We start from the raw sequence: 16,202 nt of genomic DNA, 5'->3' as shown, positions 1-16,202 counted from the left end.
CTGCGGCGTGCGCGGCGGTTTCGGTGCACCAGGTCGTAGGCTAGGAGGGCCGGGATGACACGTAGGATGGGGTCCATGGCTGTCCGTCGCGTACCGCTACTCCTTCTTCTCGTCGTCCTCAATTTCCCAGGAGTTTTTGGCTGCCATAAAAAATGATCCGTGCGGAGTGACGTAGGCACGAATCGTACTTGCTGGTCCGTAGAACGCTGCCTGACTCCGTCCGGACGCCACGTACGTGATGTCCCGGATCGGAATTGTGGGTATTTTTTCGTCGCACGTAGTTTTTTACGATTCGTGCGGAAATGGTATCGTACTTGCTGGTTTGTAAGGAGCATTTCCCGAGTACGAGTCGTACGGAGAATATACTCCGTACGACCATTCGTACCCGGGTTTTACAGGATCGGAATCGACACCTTGGTGTTGTAAAATTAGAAAATGAGGCTTTGATATTCACAGGCTTTAGTCAGACGCTTTACACTTAGAAACCCATGTAAAACATTGCACAGTTAATTTATAGCTTGATTTTAACATGGCTAGTTTAGATTTTGTTCTCACTATAGAATATAATTTTAATTTGTAAAAATGTTAAATGTATGCAATAGTAGAAAATAATTTGTACTGAATGACTCAACAGTATAGAGTGTAGAACACAGAAAACAGCTCATGATTTAGCTGTACTCTCCCAGCTTCAGTTGACCTTCAGATAACGTAGGAATTTTTCATATGAAAGAGAAATGGCCTCCCATAATTTACTGTCTTATCTAAGTTGCTTGAAATGTTTAAAGAAAGCCTCAGTTTAATTATTTGCTTTAGAGAGAATATATAACACACATATTTTAAAAATGTATTACCATGTTATGTTTAATGTTTCTTGCTTAATTAATAAGTTCTTTTGCAGCTAATGTTCTCTGTTTATTTAAAAATTAAAGGAAGGTTAGGAGATGAAGTTATATTAAATAAGATGCAGAATATGTCGTGGGAAGGATTTCGCCTGCCTGATGAATGACGTGGGCAGATGGCAGAGGGGTGGAAGTGTCCTTTTGTAGAATGCTGTATTTCAGCTGGATGCAGAATGAAAATCATGCCACCCTTGCAGAGACCTTTGCGAGAGACAGACTCAGATTTAGAGAAGGGAGGCTAAAGAGGAGTTTCAGACTTCAATGCAGAACTGAAGGGAGCAGAGTAAATGTGATTTGCAGATGCAGGGAAGGAGAGGAGAGACCTTGATGGAAAGCAGAGCAGAAGCAGACGAAGACAGATTAGATGCAGGTTTTGTTCCATTCTGAATTTCATTGAAATCCCCACGCTTATGTTTTGACTAATTAGCTTTGCCAAGGCTTGTTTGCTCTATGCTTTATTTCTCCTTATGGGAGATTCTGCAATTATTAATTATTGATTTAGCTTCAAGCTAATCTCACTATTGCTTTCATTTTTCTAACTCTTCATGAGTTCTGACTGACATCATTTGTGCCTCATTTTCTTAGAATAGGGATTCTTTCCTTTATGGAAAGTGCTTTATGCAATTTATGATATGCTCTATGATAACTTTATTTTTCTATCATCAATTCTGTAACCTGATTGATACCTGACTAATGAATGAAGAGTCATAGAATCTTAAATATTAATTAGAAAATAAATCCCTTTAAAACTAATCACAACTCTCATTATTGACTAAAATGTTTATCTGCATTTGATTATTTGCCCATGTTTATGAAGGAGCTCTTTTGGTCAAAATATGGTGTAAAAGATTCACCACCTTGAGCAGAAACAAGGGTAATGGTAATTAAAAGTAATGGTGCCACATTTTCTAAATTTTCCAAAGAGAGATTACTCTGAGATTTCCGCATTATTAATAGCAAGATGCAATGAACAGTGAGTTTACTACATATGAGGTGAGCAATGCTTTCAAAACAAGAAAGGAAGTGGGTACTGGGGGTGCAGAGACCTTGCGAATAGACAGAAGGTATATTAGAGGGCTTATACTGTCCGATAACTAAGGGTGCAAAACCAGGAAAAGTGCATCAAAATGTAGTGTTTTACAGTTTCTATAAAAAAACGAACATTTCTTTCTTTGGTGTTTTATCAGTTGTAATCGGTTTTAACTGAAAACCAGAAACCCTATTTTTTGTCATAATACATGGTTACACCATCACTCTGTCCAAAACTGCTTAAATCCTTGGTGTCTTGCTCTTTAATGTCCACTGCAGATCAGAAGAATTGGAGCAACATCTTGCACATGAGTCTTTGCAACCCCCGTACCCACCAAACTAAGGGCCTGATTAGGATGGCGGTGAGACCACCACCGACAGCCTGGCGCTAGTGGTCTCACTGCCATCCTAAGCAAGTTTCCCGCCTGCTACATTAGGATGGCGGGCGGGATGTTGGCAGTCGGAAAGACTGACCATCACGCATCCGACTGGCTCCTTGTGCCCACCGGTACGGTGGAGGGGCTTGTAGTCCTTACAATGGTGGCGCTGCCTGCCTTGCACCTTCATAGGGATTACGATGTCCCTTTCTGCCCACCTTTTCATGGCGGTTAACCCGCCATGAAAAGGCGGGCGGAAAGGGACTTTGGGGGCTCGTAGCAGGTCCCCCTTTCCTCTTTGCCCTCAGACATGGGCCCTGGGGGGCACGATATCCCTGCACCATGTGTCAGGCACCGCATGGTGCCTGCCAAGAAATGCATAGATATGTGCAGTGACCCCTTTATGTCTTGTGGCGGGTGCTGCAGCCAGCAGCACCCGCCGCAATGCAAAAGATAGGCACTGCGACCCCCATGGTGGCAGTTAAATTGTAATGCCTATGTCGGAACCGCCGAAAACCTCTCAGGCAGTCCCGTTTCCATTAGGGTGGCGGGCGGACGAAAGTACGTCCACCATCCTAATCAGCCCCTAAATTTGTGGTTTTGTATGAGACTAGCTTTAATCAGCTCTAGCACGATATGGGTGAAAGTGTGCCCAATATCTTGAGAATATATATGGCTTCATGTTTCTGATTGTTCCTTTTAAATGATTTATACAAATATGGATTGTTCCCCTTACGTTTGCAGTAAGTTTTTACAGCGAATGATGTGTTCCAGCAAATTGCACATAATTGCAAAAAATAATTCCAACTATTTGTCCTGTACAACAAGCAACAACTAGTACAATCCTGTGTCAACAGCATAAGCTTAGATGGATTGAAACCCAAACTGACAGCAGATGTGAAGTAATTCACCCTCGACACTGACTTCACCCTCAAGAAACTCACTACAAATACACTAATTAATGGATGTCATTCCTTAGAACAGAACAAGAAATTCAAATGATTGTTGGCAACTGCACTCAAAATCGGTATTAGTGATCTTTTCTAAACAGTAAGTATGCCTTCTCGCCAAAGTAAATACTATTAATATGTAACAACACATAACTATCAATTTTATAAATCACCACATTCATGTTTATTTCTTCTGGTGAAGCTCTCTGATCTCGGACTAACGTGGTCCTTATTAAAAAATATGAGAAAATACCTAATTAAATAATACAACATTTTTTGGTTTGCTTTTTGCATGATAGATTCCTGTCCCTTGACACAGGTTATATGTTGAAGAGAAACATTGGTGATGAGGTTAGTCTTACATCCAAACCTTCTTTTACCTTAGCAGACACACGACTGAGCTCTGTAGCGATATCTGCTCCACTGTTGCCGATCCCAACCACGAGCACCCTCTTCCCTTGGAATCCATCTGGGTACTTGTATTCTTGGCTGTGGAAGTATTTGCCCTTGAATCTTTCAATCCCTGCAGCAGCAAAAAAGAGAAACATTAACAAGAGCACCAGGAAATCATAGCCCATGTACTTGTGTGTTATTAATTTCATTTGTTATTGTGATATTCCAAATACTTCATGTATTCATACATTTTATGGTAAGAACTTAAGATATAATTCCAAAAATAATGCTACCTATGAGCTTTGGAATTCAAACACATCAATTCATCAGCATCAACCCTTTTGTGTACCTAGCAATCTGCCAGGGGCTGAAAAAATATGGTTCAATTTTTGATGGTCATCATTAAGGCCCCCAGAGCACCTTTGCCACCCTCTACATCATCAGTGTTTGATTAGTATAACAGATATTGTAAAGAGCAGTCCGTGGTGTGGGCCAGCTCGGGACAAGGCATTGTAAGTGTTGCTCAATCAATCAGTCTGGAGTTTCTTGTTAAGCGTGGCTTATCAACCCAGAGGATATCCAGGAGCTGAGGTTCTGAATGCCTTAGTCGTAGAGCCATGTCTTGATTCCCTTCCTCAAGTCAGCAAGCAAAGGGGAGGTTTGCAGATGGAGGGGGAGATTGTTCCAGGACTTGGCGGCGAGGTAGGAAAAGAAGTGACCTCCGTTGCGTTGCCAATGGATATGAGGGGGGAATGTGTGCCAGGGTGAGCGAGGTGGGGCGAAGCTCCCTGGTGGGTCAGTGGAACGGCAGGCAGTGGTTGAAGTAGGTGGGTCTGATGTTGCTGAGGGCTTTGTAGGCGTGAGTCAGAAACTTGAAGTGGCATCTTTTGTGGACATGAAGCCAGTAGAGGGTTCTGAGGTGTGAGGTGGTACTGGATCTTTTGGGGAGGCTGAGGAAGAGCCTGGCTATGGTGTTCTGAATGGTCTGGAGGCGTTTTAGGAGCTGTTTGGTGATTTCGGCATAAAATACATTGCCATAGTCACGACGACCGGAAACGAGGGCTCAGATTACTTACTGGTAATATTCATTACTCAGAGACATTGTTTACTCATTACAGTGCTGACAATATGAGCTTCTGTCTCTGCTGAGTATAGATTTTACCTATTTTATTACAGTTTATACTTGTTTCCTATGAATATGGCTACCACAAAACTTCCTGTCTCACAACCCATAAAGGATGGGCCATCATTATCAAAGAAACCAAAAATTAACAAAAAGATTTGTCCTCAAGGTATATAAGCTAGACATTTACCGGTAATTCTCCTTGAGGAGGGGAGGGAAGAAAGTCTGAACTGTGACGTAGAAGACTATGTCTTAGAGAAATAAGAATTACCAGTAAGTAATCCAAGCATTCCCTTCCTTGTCCGCCTTCCTTGCTACATTCCTGACAATACAGGCATATGCCAAAGCTGAGTAAAAAGGGTCTACTGAATATGTAACAAAACTTGAAAGATTTCTTGAATGATAATCATCCCTTCTATAAATTATTATACTGCAGATAATAAAGCTGGTATGTGCAAAAATACTCAAAAAAATTAGATAGAGGCGCAAAGTGTCAGCTAAAGAGGGGGTTGTGGACTAAAGCAGCAAACTCCTACCATCAGGTACGAGTATTAGTACTTAGACAGACTTTTAGGGGCCCCCCCATAAAATTCCTGAGCATCTCAATGGAATTTTAAACTATACTCGGGATATATTCATTCAAGACTCTCTGAATAACTTGGAATTAATTAAAAATCCCCAACCTGCGGATCCTTATGACCTTCTGTTTGCTCCTAAAGATGAGCTAAGGGGCATTGCCTGCATGAATTCGGCTAGGAAAAAGGGCCGTGGCAAGAAGAAGGGTCTCTCTCTATCTAAGTCATCGGTACCGCCCACACGGGAAAAGAACTCTAACCTGGTCTCAAATCTAAATCCTAACCCTAATAATCTTGCAAATCTAGACTTGAGTGACCCTTTTGAAGCTAATGGCAATGATAGTATCTTAGATAATGGCATTCAAGGTTCCGCTCCACCGGTCCCAGCGTTAGGTGATGTTCCTATAGCCTCGGTTGAGATCCTTGATCTGCCCCAAGAACAAGAACAAGAACAAGAACAAGAGGACGACTGGGGTACACTACAGCTAAAGTGCCCGGTCAAGCATATTAATAAAATTCTGAGGGGCCAGAAAACGGAAAGAGCCACAACAGCGGTGGTCTCTGCGAGGGCTGCAAAAACGGCAAGAAAAGAGCAATTAAAAAAGGGCCCAAACATTAAGACCACCCCCTCTTTGCGCTCCTTCTTTAAAATACAAGAAAAGCAAGAATTAGGGATCAAACCGATTACAGAAACATCTTCACCCAGACCTCCAACTTTTTTGACTTCAATGGAGTCTCCTAATAAATACCAAGTACTTATGTCAAAGGAGCAGGGAAAAGAAGAGGAAGAACACCACACGGGAAAAGAGATAGAAGAGCTCTCTCAGACCGTGGGCCATACATTACCCCCAACATCTGAAGCTCCCTGCCTAGTTTCAGATAGCGGTTATACTATGGATAGTGCGACAGGGGGCGACATTGGAGGCCGTGTGGCCTCAATACTAAATGAAATGAAAGCGGGTTTTGCCAAATCTGGAAAAAACCAGCAGAAAATTCAGACCACTTGTGAAACTCTGGAAATTAAATGTAATGCACTGTTAGAAAGGGTAGTGACAGTGGAAACGGCCCTGGAACAAATCAAGGTTGAAGTGAGGCTATGTCAAAGTAGTAATGAAAAAGCCTCAGTCACAGAGAGAGAGCTCCGAGATAAAATTGAGATTCTGGAAAATAACCCCAGGAGAAATAACCTGTGCCTAATAAATATCCCGGAAGCTCAAGAAGGACAAAATATAAGGTCCTTTGTAGTAAACCTCCTAAAAAAATGTGTTCCTGATATGGATGAAAAAGAGTTGGACGGCGATATACAAAGGGCTCCTAGGGATCCATTCAGATTAAATAAGGATAGCACAAATCCGCGAAGAATTTTAGTCAACTTTAAATCCTACTCAATAAAAGAATGCATCCTGAATAAAGCCCTAAACTCCGGTATCCTGACTAAGGATGGGTACAATTACAAAATTCGCTCGGACAGCTCAAAGGCTACGGCCGATAGGCAGTGGGCCTTGGGGAAATTCATGCAAGATATCAGGGCAGAAGGAGCCACCGTGCAGATGAAATTTCCAGCACTTCTTCGCATAATGTGGTGCAATAAAACGTATAACATAAGAGACCCACAAGAAGCGGAACTGTTTTTGGAACGTATGAAATCTAATAGAGACAAATAGTTTAATGAGCCAAATTGCTGCAAATAATGCCTCAGTTGCGGTTCTCAAACTGGGCAACTAGGATTGCTCATGATAGTGGGGAGGGTTCTCCAGGGTTGGCACATTTATAGGTTTGTTTTTTATTCACTTGGTTTGTTTCTTTTTGGTGGGGAGAATAGGGGGAAAATAAAAAAAAAATACTTGTCCGATATGCAAAAGGTATAGCAATTAGGGTCGAAGCTCAATCCAGGAAAAATTTAGTTTAATGTCTGACTTGAAAATAATAACATGGAATGTGAATGGCTTAAGAACGAGGGGGCGGAGGCAAAATATCTTTGAGTATCTTAAACCTCTAACCCTGGATATAATCATATTACAAGAAACCCACCTCCTTAGGGAAGAATGGCTCGAGGCAATAAAATCTGAGAATTGGATTGGAGAATCAGTTTGTACAACTCAATCATGTAATACCAAGGGTGTTTCCATTATAATTAGAAAATCTCCACATTGCACATTGGTCGCACAAACTGTAGACTCAAGAGGAAGATGGGCCATAGCTAATATAAAATATAGAGATTGTGCTTTGTCTATAGTATGTTATTATGGTCCAAACATAGATGACGGTTCCATCAGGAGATACGGAGTCTGGGGCGCGTGGTGAAGGTCCTCGGAGGAGGCCCCGGGCACCCTCCTTCTCCAGCCCACCTCTCTTCCACGTCCGAAGTGCAGCCAACATTGGTGCATTTGGATTGTCTATGCTTTGGCTCTTCTTTTAACATTTTATTGGTCAATTTGCATATAGGTCGCAGAGCTCTGCCCTCCAGAGATCCCCGCCAAATCAAACAGAAGACGCCCCACTGAAACAGCACAGTGTAAATCCTTCTTAAAAGATTGGAAGCCCGTGAAATTGCCAGGAATTCCAAGACGTGTGCTCCCAAAAGCAAGGAACAAGCCAGAAGCCAGGAACCAATACCAACTCAAGCAGCAACGACTCCCAACCGGTGTGAAGTCAGCTCAGCTCCTGCAAGAGGAACCCTGACACCTCTGGAGCCACGAAAAGCGAGGGGGTGACTACTGGTGTCCTGCCCTGTCCGCATCTGCTCACCTGAGTGCCGCTGCTGCCCCGCTGGGTGTCCCTCTGCCGTTGCTGTTGCCGCCACGCTATTCTGCGGCCCCGGCGAGTGGAGACCACATCTCCCAGGCGCCCTAGCGCCATCTGACGTCACCAAAGCGAGGGTTATTACCGTACCTATGGCCCAGAGCCCTGACAAAGTGAGTGGGGAAAAGCCGGGGGGTTCGACTCATGGCCCTTTGGATATGTACTTCAGGAAGGTCGCCAGAGAGGAAAAGAGGGACCTTTCTTTGGACGAACGTAGGACTGAGCGCCGTCGCTCCGTTGAAAATATGAAGCGTAGGGCTGTAGAAGTCAGTATTATTGAGGAACCCTTGGGCGCTGATGGTAATGGCGGGGCCAGTGACGCTACCTTTTCTCGAGATGGTGTGCCCTTGCTATTACGTGATTGTTCACCTGTGGGTTGTCCCCCCGAAGTACATGATATTAGTAATACTGCCCTCTCTAATGCTATAATTAGCCCTATGGTGCCTAGAAAGCTGTTGCCTGCTCGTGGTAAATCAATAGTGAAAAAGCACAAGAAATTGGATAAGGGTAAATTCTATGGCCCGCCCCCGAGGAAAATAAGACGTAAGGAGCGGCTGGGCCAGGCTAAATTAACAAAACACTACCATTATGATTTTGGGTGCCATACCACAGCTACACATAGTGCTGGTACAAAGCTGGCGGTTGGACCAGTTAATAGACCAAATCTGAATCCATTCCACCCTTTTACGGACTCTGATTTGGCCGTGACCAACTCTGAAATCCATCTGACCCCCGAGGTTCTAGCTGAGTCGGACGCTTCATCTACATCATTGTGTACCAAATTGGGAGAGCTGTTTAGCACCTTAATTTTACCTATTACCAATAGTTTGAAGAAATTGGAGCAGAGGTTGGAGGGCATAGAGTCTACCCTGAGTAAAATGACCAGTCCGGGAATGGTCCAAGCACATAAGAACATTACTCATGCTAGGACCCCCCCCACCCATGCTCCCAAGGAACCCCCCCAACCTGGTATAAATCCCTTACAGAACTTAAACCAGCCGTTGCTTGATTTACATAGACAGGGGCCCCCTATGATAGGGAAACACCCAATCAGTAAGTCTATTACTAAGCCAGTGGAAGGGAACGCTATGGCTACTAAGGAGTCTATGAGGCAGGAACAGGGAAGTTCTAGCCATTATGGTAATATGGGGAATCACGGGCCACAAGTAGACTTACCCACAGAGGCGGTGCCTCTGGTGGTGGTCCTAACGGGGGTTCCCGTGCTAGCGGACAATAAGAGAGAGGGTTTTTACCAGCTGAAAAACAAAATTGTCCATTGACTAAGCATACATAGACCAATAAACAATAATCTTAATGGGGAGATATTACACGTTAGGCCTTCCCTGGATAGGTGGCAGATGTAAAGATGTTGAGGGAGATATCGTCCTGATCAATTTTAGAGACCCGGGTGTAGTTGACTACATAATAAATTGGCCCCCGGGAGTGAGTGATAGTTGTATTAGCCCTCGAGCTTTAACCTATTTTTATCCGAGATCCCTGGTTTTCCCTCCATCACATCACATGAATAAGGATAAAGCAAAATTAAGTATTCCGACAATACCCTATGGCAGGAATATGTTACCGGACCCCCAGGGTTGGAATGTGATCCCTCCTAGATTTACTAGGTACAATAATCAGCGAAAGGAGTACTTGAGGCCTTTTACACCCCTGGAGACAATGAATAGGTTCGATGTGTTCTCGGGTATGGATGATTGTGATTGATGTTTAAGGATTGAGAAGGAAGGGGGGGTTAGCTCTAGTGCATCCAGGCCGATAGGAAATGGGCTGGTCCACGGTAAGACTAAAGAATTGCCTAATGGGATTATGGCCCCTGCGGATCCTTCAGGTCTGGATTGTTCATCTTCGGTCCATATGGACGGAGGGAGTTATCCCCTAATCCCTACAGTGTACTCCCAAATTCCCAATGCCCTGGAACCACGAGAAGCGGGTGGTAGTAAAGAAGTGCCCATTACTCTGCCCTCCAACAATAAAAAGATCATACATTTAGTTTCTTGGAACATAGCAGGTCTGAGGAAAAAGTTGGCCCTCCCAGAATGGCACAACTTTATCGAAAAATACGACGTATGCATGTTCCAGGAAACATGGAGTTTAACCCCCGTTTTTAAATCAGGGTATGTAACCTTTTGGCTACCCGCTCATAGCGGTGGTAAGGGCAGACCAGCCGGGGGACTACATATATGGATAAAAGTAGAATTAAATTGGAAGGTTACTGCTCATGATCTGGATAGTGAGGACATCCAACATCTAACAATCGTAGGCCAGGCAAAAGATAGCCGAGTGGAATTATTTAATATTTATGATAGAGGGATCCAGGGAGATAAAACGTCAAAAACCTTTATGCTCTTAGAGCAGGCCTTAGGTAACTGCTCCCCATCATCTAAATTCCTTGTAGGTGGGGATTTCAATTGTACATTCGAACCGCTAAGCAGGGATGACCTTCTAGGCATAGCGGAGGAGGATGCAAACTGGTCTATCCCTACCTTGTCACTTCCTCCAATCAGGAAATGTACAACCAAGGCACTGCAGATTAACGCTCTTACTGTTGATTTCAAATTAAGAGCATTGAATGGTAGATCATCCTCTGATCGGGAAGGGGCCATGACGTTTAATATACTTAATGGCCCGTCCCGAATTGATTACATTTTATTGGACATCACCATGTGGTGTGACTTAGTGGATATGGAGGTAGTTCCCTCGCAGGACAGTGATCATAACCCACTGAGTTTGAAGTTAGGGTGGAGCAAATTAAAAAGTAGTAGTGAGCAACCCCCACTGAGGCGAACAAATGAGGTGGTCCCATATAATGGAAATCGGAGGCTGAAATGGGAGAAGATTAGCTCCGACCCTGAGAAACTGGTTAATATCAGGGCTTATATTGAAGACCTGATCTGTGAACTGACGGGATTAAATCCAGAAACAGGGGATGCTCACGAGCTGCTTCTTCCCCAGATTTATAAAAAGGCTATCGAGAAAGTGGGCAACTATTTTTTAATCTCGAGCTCAAAAAAAACAACCCCCAAACCTAGTAACCCCTGGTACTCTGCAAAGTGCCGGGTTAAAAGACGCGAGTTAACTACAGCCCTGCGCAAAAAGAACCAACCCCTAATTAGAGTTGCAAGGAAGGAATATGCAAAAGAACAAACACGAGCAAAAAAAGACTGGGAAGAACAGTATTGGCAGGATCTCAAAAGTGCCTCCGAAAGGAAAAATGCTTCATTGTTTTGGGATCTGATTAACAAGGCTAGACAGGGTAACCAACCTGTACTTGTGAATCATATTACCAGCCAACAATGGTATTCCCACTTTTCAAAAATATATAGCGGATTGGAGGCAACCAGATCCTCCCCTTTTGAGCCAGCCAGACGGGCTTCTTCCATCATGGCGCCCGTGGATCCGTTCTTGACTTCGGAAGTAGTATTGGCTATAAAACACCTGACCCCGAGGAAGGCCGCCGGTCAAGATGGTATACCTGGGGATCTCCTTTTGGAAGATCCCACAACCTGGGCTTCAATTATTGCATTGATAATGAATTTAATTTCCAGGGGGCACCCCATCCCAGATTCGTGGAGGGGTGCTGAGGTGATCACAGTATATAAAAAAGGTGATAGGGATGACCCTGCTAACTACAGACCGATCAGTCTGATTGACGTGATCCAGAAAGTGGTTGGCAGGGTCATCATCTTGAGGGTAGGTGCATGGATGGAGGAGGAACAGGTGCTCTCCCATTTCCAGGCCGGGTTTCGGAAAAAAGTGGGCACGATGGACCAGGTCTTCCGCCTCCTTGCGATCTATTGGAAGTCGGTGACAATCAATCGTGGTAGCCTTTATCTGGCTTTCATAGATCTCAGGATGGCGTTCGACCTGGTCCCTCGCGCAAGGTTGTGGGAAATCCTGGAGAAGATGGGCTTCCCGGCTCCATTGTTGGATTTCATTGTGAGACTCCACGAGGATAATTATGCAAGGATCAGATGGGGCACTCAGGGACAACTGACGGAGAGGGTGCCCGTGAGGAGAGGAGTTCGCCATGGTTGTGTTATGGCGCCGACTTTATTTTCCCTATTCGTGAATGGTGTGGTGGATTATCTGAGGGAAGAGCCGGCGGATGCACCATCCCTGGCCGGGGAAAAAACCCCTACTCTTCTCTTCGCGGATGACACCATCTTGATCTCAAAAACCCCAGCTGGGCTCCAAAAGCTTTTGAACCGCTTTAGTGAGTTCTGTAAGGATAGGGGTCTCACAATCAACACTTCCAAAACGAAGCTAATGGCCTTCGCACCACCCAAAAGATTTAAGAACTCCCTCATGTTAAATGGTGAACTCCTGGAGATGGTGGATAGTTTTGATTATTTGGGGGTTAGGGTGAATAGCCGGATGACCTGGAAAGACCATCTGGCTAAAATGCTATTAAACTTTAAAAGAGTAGCTGGGGCGGTTTTGCGAGAACATAGGGCGTCATTGAGCAAACCAGTGGCACCTATCCTCGCAATTTATGAAGGACAGGTTTTGCCATCGGCACTCTATGGCTCTGAATTATGGGGGTTTGAGAACATCCCGGAGATAACCACTTCAGAAAACAAGTTCCTGAGGGATCTTGTAGCATTACCAGTCTCCACTCCATTAATCCCTTTACGTCTTGATATGGGCAGGCGCCCCCTTAAAGAATTAGTGCGCCTTCGCCCTTTACTTTTTTGGGTGCGTCTGAGAAGAACTGAAGAGCTCCAAAACTATGCAGCCGCTCTAGATGATCTTATCCTACTCGATAGAGGTAATAGGTAGGCCTGGGCGAAGCACTACGCTACGCTCGCGTAGTTTGCGAAGTTCGCGCTACTTCGCACTACGCGAACTGCACGTAGCACAGTGCGAACACGCGTAGCGTAGTGTTGCGTAGTGCTGCGGTCATTTTTTGCTTGCTCGCGGTCCTCAACGTCAAGTTGGCGACCGCGAGCAAGCAAAATGACATCCTGGCGAGACTTTTTCCTTATTCGCGATCGCGAGCATGGAAAATAAACCTCCCGGCGAGATTCCCAACGCGAGAAGGTCAGGTTTCTCATTGCGAGGGGTCGCGTATGCTCGCGACCGCTCGCGATGAGAAACTACCAGTTCGCGTTGAGAAAGCTGCAGCTCGAGGAAAAATCTACTCGAGCAGCAGAAAACTACAGCTCGCACTGTGCAAGATGCCATTTTCAATGATTGCACAGTGCCGGTTGCTTGTCCGCACTGTGCAATCATTGAAAACAACATCTTGCACAGTGCGAACATGTTACTTCGCAGTTCGCGAAGTGCTACGCGTAGCTCGCGTAGTGCGAACTTCACTTTGCGTAGCTTCGCGAAGTGCTACTTCGCGAACTACGCCCACCCTTAGTAATAGGATTAAGTGGCTGTGTAACCTGAGACAGATGGTTGGCTTGTTGAGTCTGAGCGATCTATGGAGGAGTCAATCCCCCCCACCCAAGCTAGTTATTAAGAAGCTGTATTGGGATTGGGTGCAGTGTGAGACTTCTAGAAGAGGCACAGGGGGTGCTCTTACTGAGCGATTCCTAGAGTTCAAATGGTCTAGGATATTTGAACCACTTCTTGATTTTATTGAGAAGCCCTTGGATAGATCACTGTATTTAAAAGTTAGGTTTGGGATCCTCCCAGTAAATGCATTCACCTCTGGGTGGAACAACCTATGTGGCTCCTCTAAGGCTTGTCCGTGCTGTGCAGCACCTTTAGAATCTGTAGCACACCTTATGTTTGCTTGTCCAGCTTATAGGGTGCCGAGGAGGATTTGGTTAAAACCTTTGTGTAAACAATTGGGCCTCAGGTGCCATGTAATGGCGCTGAGGGTCCTTTGTACTGATACGTCTTCCACCTTGATGGTATGTGGCGTAGCCAAATTCATTGGAAGAGCCTGGTTGATACGAATAAAGAGACTTCAATCCCAACTTACCCAACAGGATAGAGGGCTTTCAACAATATAGATTTGACACCATTGGCATTAGACAAATCGGAAAGTGGGTAGTATGATCCTACCACTTATCTAGCATATCTGCTTTTTATTACAAGTTGTGTATTATGATATTATATATTCGATTTTATTATTGTTAATGAAATATATTGACGAGTTGTTTTACTCTTTTAAATGTGTTGTAACAGTTAGGATCTCGACATGATTTAATTGTATTTTAACCATGTATTTATGTGCTTTTATGATGTTTTATCCATCGAATAAAGAATACTGACTGACTGACATAGATGACGCCGCACCCTTGTTATCCTTGTACGCACAGTTGATGTCGCAACACACACCAATCATTTTGGGAGGAGATTTTAACATCTTATTAGATCCTAAAACAGATAGACACCCCCCTAGTAAAACCCTCAACTTACCTAAAATGTGACAATGCTTTGTTATGCTTATAGAGGACCTGGGTCTAGTCGATCTATGGAAAGCTAGGGGTAATCGACTTAATAAGTTTACCTATAGGAACTATAAATATGGTCATGCCTCTAGAATAGATTTCTTTTTGGTTGACAAACTTTTAAGCAATAAAGTCAGCAAAGTCCTGCACACCTCTCATATCACTCCTCGGTCCAAATAAATATAAAATATGAGTCAGTTCAGAGCGAAAAAAGGTGGACGTTAGACCGGACACTTCTATTAGATCAACAAGTTATTGATATTTTAAGATCTACAACTGAAAACTATTTAAGGAAAATAGTGGGGGCTTCACCATGACATGATAGTGTGGGAAGCATTTAAAGCAGTTATCAGAGGAACTTTAGTTGGTATAGCAGCGGGTAAAAATAAAATGAAGAGATCTACGATTTTGAGACTAGAAACTGATCTATTAGAAATACAAGCAAAAATAGAAGGTACAACCTCAGAAGAAGACCAAAATGCTTTAAAAAAAAAAGAGTCTGAATAAGAAACAGGAACTGTCACTCTTCCTGGAGGAAAAGATAAGAAAAGGGTGGCAAGCCAGTTCCTTGTCAAATTATGAATGGGGGGAGAACTGCGGAAAATTCTTAGCCTGGAAGCTTAAGACTGATTCAAACCGAAATAGGATAGTAGCTATCCATAAGGGAAATAGTAGCCAATTAATTGAGGATAAAGCAGGCATGGAAGAAGCATTTGAACTATATTTTCAGGCATTATATAAGGAGGATCTAGCTCCCCTGAAAACAACAGTTGATGGCTATTTGATTAAGTCACAAGCTCCAAAATTAGATAGCATTTCCTGTAGTACCCTAAATGCTGAGATTACTCAGAAGGAGGTCCTAGATATAATAAATAATCTTTATAAAAATAAAGCACCGGGTCCTGATGCCTTACCAAATGCACTCTACATTGTCCTGAAAGATCTCCTAGGTCCTATATTAACAAATCTATTTAATACTATCTATCTTGAGGAGGTATCAATTCCTAAATCCTGGAATGAAGTAACAATTAGCCTTATCTTAAAACCTGTAAAAGACCCCACCTATTGCGAATCATATAGGCCAATCTCGCTTCTAAATACAGATTATAACATTTTTACCCAGGTACTGGCTATAAGCCTTGGTTCTTTTGCTGATAAACTAATACATGAGGACCAGAAGGGCTTTATCAGAGGGAGACAGCTGCACGATCTTACACATCAACTGATAGGAGCCATAGATGTTGCCACTCATGAGAAGGTACCTTTAGCAATATTCACATTTGATGCAGCCAAGGCTTTTGACCGAGTTAATTGGTCTTATTTACATCAAGTCATCAAATATAATAACTTAGGTCAACACTTCTCTAGGGCGATAGCAAACATCTATTCTGCCCCGACTGGGAAAATATTGATCAATGGTTCTACAACAAACAGTTTTCAAATTAAGAGGGGCACGAATGTGACGGGTCCTCGTTTGGTCGTGATGGGTTTTTCTTCGGATGGGCTGTGTAAGCGCGGCGGTGGAATGAGCGCCACCTTCCTTCATATCCTTTGGGAGTGTCGCGAGGTTGCGGCTTATTGGCGCCGTGTGCATGCGGTAATGGAGTGTGTCACTGGGGTCGCTCTGTT

General features: G+C 43.8%; 1 protein-coding gene across 1 annotated transcript in view; it reads right to left on the bottom strand.

The window, feature by feature from the left end:
- The window catches only part of LOC146833817 (dimethylaniline monooxygenase [N-oxide-forming] 2-like), a 602,486-nt gene that overhangs the window by 177,750 nt on the left and 408,534 nt on the right, over window positions 1-16,202 (bottom strand). The window contains exon 5 of the mRNA XM_085600095.1: window positions 3,636-3,778. Coding sequence (XP_085456221.1) covers window positions 3,636-3,778 — 143 coding nt within the window. The remainder of the gene's footprint in view (window positions 1-3,635; window positions 3,779-16,202) is intronic.

Source organism: Triturus cristatus, chromosome 4_2 (assembly GCF_964204655.1).
Source record: "Triturus cristatus chromosome 4_2, aTriCri1.1, whole genome shotgun sequence".
Lineage (NCBI taxonomy): Eukaryota > Metazoa > Chordata > Amphibia > Caudata > Salamandridae > Triturus > Triturus cristatus.
The sequence above is the reverse complement of the archived record's forward strand: the minus strand, read 5'-3'. Positions and strand labels throughout refer to the sequence as shown.